The sequence below is a fragment of the Malus sylvestris genome, chromosome 13 (genome assembly GCF_916048215.2).
Source record: "Malus sylvestris chromosome 13, drMalSylv7.2, whole genome shotgun sequence".
In the NCBI taxonomy this organism is placed as follows: domain Eukaryota; kingdom Viridiplantae; phylum Streptophyta; class Magnoliopsida; order Rosales; family Rosaceae; genus Malus; species Malus sylvestris.
Genome location: NC_062272.1, coordinates 16,081,724 through 16,091,267, shown reverse-complemented (window position 1 = coordinate 16,091,267; position 9,544 = coordinate 16,081,724). Strand labels below are relative to the sequence as shown.

The 9,544-nt window shown below is 39.4% G+C and overlaps 1 protein-coding gene across 1 annotated transcript; it reads left to right on the top strand.

Moving 5' to 3' along the window:
* Positions 1-8,395: 8,395 nt before the first annotated feature.
* On the top strand, positions 8,396-9,112 carry LOC126594804 (uncharacterized). Its single transcript, XM_050261060.1, has one exon. It carries the CDS (start codon positions 8,678-8,680, stop codon positions 9,038-9,040), a length of 363 nt encoding a protein of 120 aa, XP_050117017.1. The 5' UTR covers positions 8,396-8,677; the 3' UTR covers positions 9,041-9,112.
* Positions 9,113-9,544: the final 432 nt, after the last annotated feature.

Genomic DNA, 9,544 nt, shown 5'->3' with positions numbered 1-9,544 from the left:
GTTCTCTTGCAAAAAAGAGATCAATGCCAACCGAATGGGTGGTGACAAGATGGTACCAATCTTCACCGTACGATCTGGATAATCTTTTGAGATAGAGACCTTCTCAAACTCTTCAGCGGATTGTGCTTGCTGGGTGAAAAAGTCATCTCGATGATCATCAGGTTGACTGTTGCCATTGTGAAGATCCAAGTTGGCTTCGTCTAGGTTGGTCTTTATGACTTGGTCATGTATAGAAAGGGTTTCCTTGGGCACAGACAGGTGTTGTTGCTTGACTGAAGTGTTGTAACATGATCGTGCACTAAGTTGATCTCCTCTGATGTAACCATTGCTATAGAAGGTTAGAAATTTCATCAACAACATATGTGTAGATACCATGGCCTTGAGATCATTGATGCCTGTGCGTCCGAAGATGACATTGTATGTCGTTGTGCAATTAACCACCAGGAAGTTAGTGGTAATACCAATGGTGAAAGGTAAGTGTATGCTCCCCAAAGGTTGCACGATATCACCGGAGAAACTTATCAGAGGGGAAATCGAGCGGTCGAGCAAGTGTTCAGCTACATTAAGTGCCCTGAAAGCTTCAGCAAACATGATATTGACCGAAGCCCCCGTGTTTACCAGGATTTGTCGTACTTCAAAGTTGGCTATGTGAGCTTCGACGATCAATAGGTCATTGTGAGGGTAGATGATGCCTTTTTCTTCCTCAGGGTAGAAACATATTGGATCCCAGTTAGGCTTTTGATACTTACCTCCCTTGATATCTTCCACATGAAACACTTGGTGACCATACCTTAAAACTTATTCACTATTTTTCATGGCCCTGTTGGAAGATTTAGATATGGGTGTGCCACCACTTATGGAATATATCACCTTTACCTGGCGTTGGTTACGATTACCCATTGGAGGGTGAAGGAGAAATTGATCAATTTTTCCTTTACGTGCCAAAGCTTCAATATGATCACGAATGGTGATACACTTCTCGCCGTCATGGCCGTTATGCTCGTGGTAGCAGCAAAACGTGTCCGTGTTCTTCGTGGGCTTGTAATCCGGATGCCTTGGCTTTGGCTTCGGTATCAAGTGTGCTATGCTGGGGTAAATGGCCACGCATGTGGCGTTCAAAGGTGTGTATGCCTCATACCTTGGGGTAGAGGTTGTCCTAACACGTGCTTGACCCACTGTGTTGACTGCTTGGGGTCAGGGATTATCATGGCGATACCCTTGGTTATCGCAGTAGTGTCCCTTACTCCTTTTACTAAAATGAGACTGGTGAGGATGGAAATCTTTCCTTTTGCCCTGAGATTGATATGTCTGTTGACTTGGCAAAGTATTAAGTAAGGCAGGAGGAGGCATCGCTGCCGTTTGGAAGGTCGAGGTCTTCTCATTTGGTTGGATCTGGCTTCCATTCCCTACCTGCTAATAAGGGTGGTTGTAGGGGGTTTCCCTTGATATGTCCTTGCCTCGGCGGATGCATGGTTGTAAGCTTGTGCCATCACCTCAGAGTAAGTCTTCCAAGTGTTGGCATTGATCATGTACTTGAAGAAATAATCACGTAGGCCTGCCGTGAAGGCCTTAAGGGCGGTCTTATCATCTACCTCAGCGCAACGAGAATACTCATGGCTGAAACGACCAACATACTCTGGTAATGACTCGTCCGACTTCTGGTGAATAGTGTACAAGTCATCTGCAGAATGCAAGCGATCGGTCTGAAAGATGTGTTGAGAGACAAACAGTTTCCTCAGTTCGTCAAATGAGTCTACTGTCTCAGATGGAAGATGGCAATACCAGTTTAGAGCTCCGCCAGAGAGGGTGGAGGGGAATAGAAGACATTGCTCTTCGTCGGTGTGCATCCGATATGCCATTGTGGACTCAAAGAGGTTAAGGTGTTCAATTGGGTCCTCTCTTCTAGTATAGAGTTGTAAACCAAGCTTTTGTTTTGTCTTTGCTTGAAGGAGGGTGTCAAGGATCCTCCTTATGAGAGGGCCAGGCCTGGGTTGGTTCCAGTCAGGTATCTCAGCTTGACGTTCAGCCTTCAACTTGTTTACTTCCTTAAGGTGCTGTAGGACAAGGGGGTCTTGAGTAGAGTCATGTACAATTGGGATTTTCTTTCGTAAGTCTCCATCGCCTCTTTGAAGTAGGAAAGTTTGAGCAAGGGCGTGTGATTTTTCCTTGGACTTGCCGTACTGACTTCTAGGGCGAGTTTGTCGGAATACCTCAAAGTCCCCTGTACCTTCATGTTCCTCTAGGACATGTCGTTCCTTCCCTAGATTGGCAGCTGGCTTGGGTCGTAGGAGGGGACCGAGTCTTTCAGAAACCCTTGGGTCATTGATCTTCGAGCATATATGGAGGGGATTCTCTCGACGTTGCTTTAGGAAGTCTCGGTAGTCACGATAAACGGCTTTCGATGCTTCTAACCCTTCTGCAATGAGGTGTTTTCCTCCACTTCTCTTGCTTCGGGTCGAAGCAGCGGGGTTGAGAGAAGTCTCATGTTGATCAATGTTTTGATGATTAGCTCGCTCCTCATCAGGGATACCCGTGTCGAAGGAAGGTGACCCTCCGTGTTGGGAGGCACCCAGATGATAGTTGATATCCACCGGGGCAACAAGCTCGCGTGTTTGAGTACGCATAGTTTCGTGGAGCGTCTCAAAGAGCTTCTCATACTGCTCATGGAGGACCTCATTATTCATTGCTATCTTGTTATTTTGAGCTTCTAGCTCATCGACTTTAGCTTGAAGAGCAACCCTTTTTCCTTCCTTCTTTCGTTGTTTTGCACTAAGTGCAAGAGGGGTGTCATTCTGTGTGCTGTGGCTTCCTTCGCTCCCCATGTTAAAGAGGGATGCCTAGTCAAAAGAAAGTGTACGAATGGTGGAAACCAGCTTGACAAAGCTAAAGAGAGTGGGAATAAGTGTCGTTCCCACAGACGGCGCCAAATGTTGATGCACAAAATCAGTGAGGACTTTGGTACAACAAAAAGTGTTAAGTTTGTGACCTTCGCTAGATTGCTCCAGTCACTAGTGTGGATAAGTATGTAAATGGATAGAGACAAAGAAGCAAACACAAGATGTACGTGGTTCACCTAGATTGGCTACGTCCACGGAGTAGAGGAGTTCTCATTAATTGTGAAGGGTTTACACAAGTACATAGGTTCAAGCTCTCATTTAGTGAGTACAAGTGAATGATTTAGTACAAATGACATTAGGAAATATTGTGAGAGAATGATCTTTATTTATAGAAGAGAGTTTCTAGTTTCATTCTGACATTGACACATGTCGTGTTGTGATTGGCTTCTGACGTTGACACGTGTCATGCTATGATTGACTTCTGATGTCGACACGTGTCACGCTGTGATTGGCCTCCTGGTTGGAGGAAAACTCTTATCGGTCCTTGACGGTATAACGTTGACCGGTGCTCAGTAGTTTCGGGATTGGTCAAGTATGGTACGAACAATGTATGATCTCCGGTTAAAACAATCTTAGCATCACTTAATTCCTTTTGTAATTTATAATTGATCATGTCATCGCAATTGACCAATTATAATCCACTACGTGGATGAGTTAGTGAACCCTAAAGCCAAATCAAGTCCACATTACTCGACGTGACAAAAATCTAGTCTACCATACAAGTGATGGGCATGCCAAGAACGTACCCTGAAAACCACCAGAATACGACGTGAACAAATCTTGATCATAGATTACTTCCTTCTCAATGATGACATGACACAGTGGCATTGCATCACCAACCCAAGAAAAAATTAAAAATAAATTGTTGACAAAGATTTGCAGTGCAATTGGCCAATGAGCATGTCAACAAGCATCACAAATGTTATACTTAACAATATCTTTTAGGTGGGATTTGTTGGAGGAACACAACCCCATTTGTAAACTTTGGAAAATGATCATTAACTTCTCTCTTGGAGAAACAAAAAGAAAACAAAGAAAAAAAAGAAAAAAAAAAAAAAAGAGGAAAAGGGTATTTGAATAATTGCAATAATGGCTGCACAGTGATCAAGAGTGATCAAGTTTCATGTCATGATCACATCCAATTCTGATGACCCAAGGATGAAGGTAAATTTTTGTCATGAATACTGAAAAATATTAGGAACAAGATAGAAAGAGAGGAGCTCCGGCTCTAATGCTATATGTCTCACTCATTAATACGAATTTTATGTAAACTCTAACTCTTGCAAGAACCATTAGAACCTTATATGTATGATTTAGATTTTATGAAAACTCTAACTATTGCAAGTTCTAAATCATATTACATATAGTACTATGAAATTTTTGAGTAACTTGTTGTATGATATGTACGTTTGTCATAAAGTATGATAGGACCTATATAAAATATAGTAGGAGGTTTACTCATTGGTGCGAGGAGAAAGTCTATTACCAGGGGATACCACGTATCACAACTAGGGCTAGGCATGGGCCGGGCCAGGCCCAATTTTGAAGGGACCGAACCAGACTTGGATTTAAAATAAACAAATCGGACCGGGGCGCATACAACATATTTTAATATAGAAACCGGACCTAATCCGGCCTGGTTGAAACGGGCCGGGTCCACGGGTCTTATTTTAATTTTTTTTTTTTTGGGATACAATTCAATCGACACCGCCCGAACCACCGCCACTCAAGGCCGTCTCCTCTCATGCCCACCTTAGCATTAGATCCAAACCCAGTTCCAAATCGCCATCCACAATGAGATTCGACGCTACCCAATTCAGATATGCCTCTTAACCTGCTTAAATCTTTGATAAGAAGCATGAAATCGATTCATATGCACTAAATATATGAAGTTGGACAAAGAGAGACCAGAGCGACGGAGGAGACAAAGGCGTAGGCAGCACAGATAGCATAGAAGATGTCGTCCTGCCATTGGGAGGACTTGTTGATCTCGTCCCACTAGTTGAAGAACATCGAGATGACTTCCATGGGTGTAGAGCTCAATAATAGTAGTGGCATTCTCGTCATTTAGCAACGGAGCTCCTATGAGAGCGCAAGAAGCCCAGCGAGCAAGCCAATGTCAAAACACTTAAGAAGCAGAGAGCAGAAGAAACTCAACTTGTCATCGCATTGGAGATTCAACAAAATCGCAAAATCGAGAAGATGGGCGGTGTGTACAAATGATGTTGGTGGCGAGAGAGAATCGAGTTCGAGGTCTGATGATCATAGTGGCGGCGTATGGAGCTCGGATGGTGGGAGCGAGTTAGGAGGAGAGATCGAGGTCTGAGACTCTGAGTGAAATGAGAGGAGTCGAGAGGAGACCAAGAGATCGAGAAGACTAGGATGAGGAAAAAATGGGCGGGGCCAGGGGCCTGTTCCCTCTTATTTTAAGATCAACCCCGCCCTGCTAATTTCGTCTACCCAAACTGCCTCGTCCTGTTTTGTGTTTAGAAATTTTAGACCCACCTTGAACCTGAATTACCCGCCCTACTCGCAGTTCCTATACCCATTTGCCCACCCCTAATCACAACAGACTAGGTGAGACCACTAATATAGATCTCACTCTTTTTTATAACTAAAACAAACAAACAAACAAACTACAAGGTGAATTCTTTTGGGATCTCTACCTGCCTTACATCATATAACACTTTACAAGCCACATTATGTAGAAAATTACAAAACCAAATACATGAATTTTGAATGCAGCTAATAACCTTATTTGCATGTTTTTCTACTACCATGTTAGCTTCACGAAACTCATGTTCTACTTGTTGAACAAAAAATTTCCTAGCAATCTTCAAATATCAGATATCGTTGAAAGCAATCTCCAAGTAGGTGGATCATTTGATTTTAACAAATGGATTAAAACTTGTGAATCTCCTTTAGTACAATGGGAAGAAATTTCTAACTTTGTTGCTTAAAACTTTTGGTGAGAGGCTCACAAAACTCTTGATGGTAATATGATGGTAAAATTCTTCGTGGCTGTCGCGTAGATGATGTCTTATCTTCTTATATATAAAGCCAGAACCCCACTTTGGGGTCACGGCTTCGACAAAAAAAAATATTGCCAAAATGCCCCTCAGCCAAAAAAAATCAAAAGCAGCAAAACTGAATGCATAAAATAATACAAGGGTAATTTTATAATTTTAACAGTGCTTTTTTTAATAATTAATTTTTTGGTGCGGTTTTTTTTTTAATTATTAATTAGTTCTTCACAATAGGTTAGCAATAATATGATTCAATTTCTCTATTTTTAAATGCGTTCGAAACATCTTAAGAGGCGTGTAATGTCGGTTATAAAAAAAAAAATTTCACTCGCGGATAATAATGTGATTAAATTAATTGTCAAATGATTTTTTTTAAAACAAAATATATTATCTACACTAAGGGAAAAGGGATGGGTTTAGCCTCACAATAAGCAATAATATGATTCAATCAATTGTTTATTAAATATTATTTTCTCTATTCTTAATATAAATTCTATAGAGACCGATTTTATTATGTGAATTCAGCTGCTTTAATTGGTTTATGAGGGGTTTCTTCTAGCATGATCTAAACTTATTCATTTACTTCAAATATTTGATTTTCTCTTTATCAATTTACGCATATAAATACATTTAAAATGTGTAAGTCGCGCATAGCACGTTGTGATTCAAAAAATACTTTATGTACAAAGGCTAATATTGTTGCAAGAGAGAGTCGTTGTGAAAGTACTTTTTCATGCGAAAGTCTATCCAAAATATCACCTCATCTGAGTAGAAGGCAGTATGCATGTAGTGATCATCATAAACCCTAATAATGCACATCTTCATCAATCATTGGCCGTTGAACCACCCATCGCCTCTTGGTCAACAAAACATTAATGTTGGCCTCATTGCTATGGATCTGGATTGTCTGCCCTTTTCATTCCATACTCTTTCTATTTTCTTCTATTTTTATGATCACGGTTAAGCTACGTCAACATTTTATATTGATTTTTTATAGAAATAATAAGTAAAAAAACAATAAAAATATAAAATATTGACGTGACTTAACCGTAACCACAAAAATAAGAAAGTATGAAAAGGGCATAGGATGGGGAAGGACAGACAATCCATATCCCCATTGCTATATAGCAAGCTCTAAATTCACACATGAAAGTCAGATGGTCAGCAGTCAACACGTTCATGGAACCAAGATAACCAAACAAACTACCAAAATTAAGAATATCAAGCCTCACTCGTCCGCCAAAAGTTTAGAGCCAAGTGTAGCCACATCCAATACAATCCAATTATTCCAACTTGAAAGAATTTTTTTATTGTGATGGAAACATAAATGGTACATCACGTGTTTTAATAAAAGTGATATAAAATTTTATTTTTTGAGTTATTAATTTTTTTGCATACATATTTGATCATTTGTATAGTAACACGTGATGTATTATCCCGTGTACCGATCACACTGAAAAATCTCTTCTCATTTCAACCGAAAGTAACTGTCACTAAACCTACCAAAAAGCTACCAACGTATTTCACAAAACCAAGAATTTGAGAGAGAGAAACAAGTTCAGGTAGAAGTAAGACCATAAAATTAATTGATAATATAGAGATTAATTTAATTACTTATAAGTACATGTAAGATGTTTTTTTTTTTTTTTTTTTTGAAGTGGTATTGATACCCTCAACATGCTCTCTCACGTGTGGCGGGTTTTCAAACTTAGCACGTAGACAATAGAAATCAAGTGATGTGGAGCAGCACATATGATCGTTGGATTTCATACATGAAACAACATGTTCTAATACCATAAAGAAATTGAGGTTTCACCATAAAACTATTTGTGGGAAATAATCTAACTATTTATAAATACATACAACGTCTACTTTTTCTTTGATATGAAATTTGTACTCTGAATAGAGAGATGTACGTTACTTACTACCCCAAAACCTACAAACATTGTTTATTTATGGGGGATAAGAAATATGGAACTTTGACGAAAACATTCCGGTACTGTTCACTTTAATGAAAAACTACATTTTTACACTAAAAAGTCAATTATGGTACTATTCACTTTACCCTTTATTTTGTCCTTATCATTAAAATTCAAAGTTTTCAAATCATTTTCATTAGTTTTCCTTAAGAAATAAGTATTTGAATATGATAAATAGGGCCAGCCTTGAGGGAAAGGGATCCTCTCATAACCCTTTCCACCTAATTCATCTAGTTCGGGATTCGGATTGTTAAAATTTAATCCAAAGGTTATAAATAGAGGACCCTTTAAAGTGATAATAACTTTATCTGTTGATTTAATTTTAACGGTTCGAATCCCAAACTAAATAGATTAGGTGGAAAGGGATCCTTCACCCCTCCGACCACTCTTGTCTCGTTTCCCACTGCCCCATGTCCCTTAGAATATGGAGGAAATTATGGCAGTTTTCCCTACCCTGGCCTAGTGGCCTTATAAGAGCTCTCTCTCTCTCTCTCTCCCTCGCTGTCTCTTTCATCTCCTAAATTCCTAATAACCAATAGACAGAGAAAATCCCAACCATAAAAGCTCTCATACATCAAACACTTCTCAGTTTTCTGAAGCAACCAAGTGAGCAACACAATCACCACGTCTCAAGAGAGAAAACAAATGCAAAGAAACTCCACTTTCTACCCCATCATTGCAATCCAATCCAACAAATAAAAATATCTCACTTTTCTCTTCAATCCCTTCACAATTCATCAGAGCAGAAAACAAAAGAGGAAGAAAAAAAAAACAAATGGAGATTGAGATGGTTAGGTGTGAGTGCTGTGGACTAAAAGAAGATTGCACACAAGACTACATCACACAAGTGAAGGCAAAATTTGATGGGAAATGGCTCTGTGGGTTGTGCTCAGAAGCAGTAAGGGATGAGGTTGGCAAAGGCAGCAATCAGCCATTTGGCATGGAGGAAGCTGTGAGGGCACACATGTCATTTTGTGGTAAATTCAAATCCAACCCTGCAGTTAGAGTGGCAGATGGGATGAGGCAGATGCTTAGGAGAAGGTCAAACATGTCATCTTCTTCTTCATCACCAAAAAAGTACACAAGATCAGCAAGCACATCCCAAGTGGGCGATTCATCTTCTTTCTCATTGTACTAATTGCAACCAGACTTCTTGGGTTGGAATAATTGATATATATAATATGAAGGTAGTGGAATTTCATGGCTCTTAGTTATGTCTCTCACTCAATCTAATTAATTTTGTACAGTTCAGGGAAGGTTTATTCATGGACGTTTATTCCCAGTTTTGCTTTATTACGTTCCATTTGATATGGGATGGGATATGTTTTACTTTTCTTTCCTTGGTTAGAAAGACAAAATTGACAGGGGATATCTTAACTTTAACTTTAAATTTTTTAAAATTCATGAGGTACGGAGTTAAAACTATCTTTCTTCTTTTCCTGTAATAAAATATTTTCTACAAAGTTGTAGTTGTGGGTTAGATTCCTTAGCAGTGTGTGCGTTTCCTTACATTTAAGTTTGAGCAAGTTTGAGCGTCTCCTTACATTTGAGTTCGAATTATGATATTGGTTACTAAAGTAATGTACTCATCTGATACTTTTTGTATTTGTTGTTCCTAATAATGAAACTTAAAAAAAAAAAA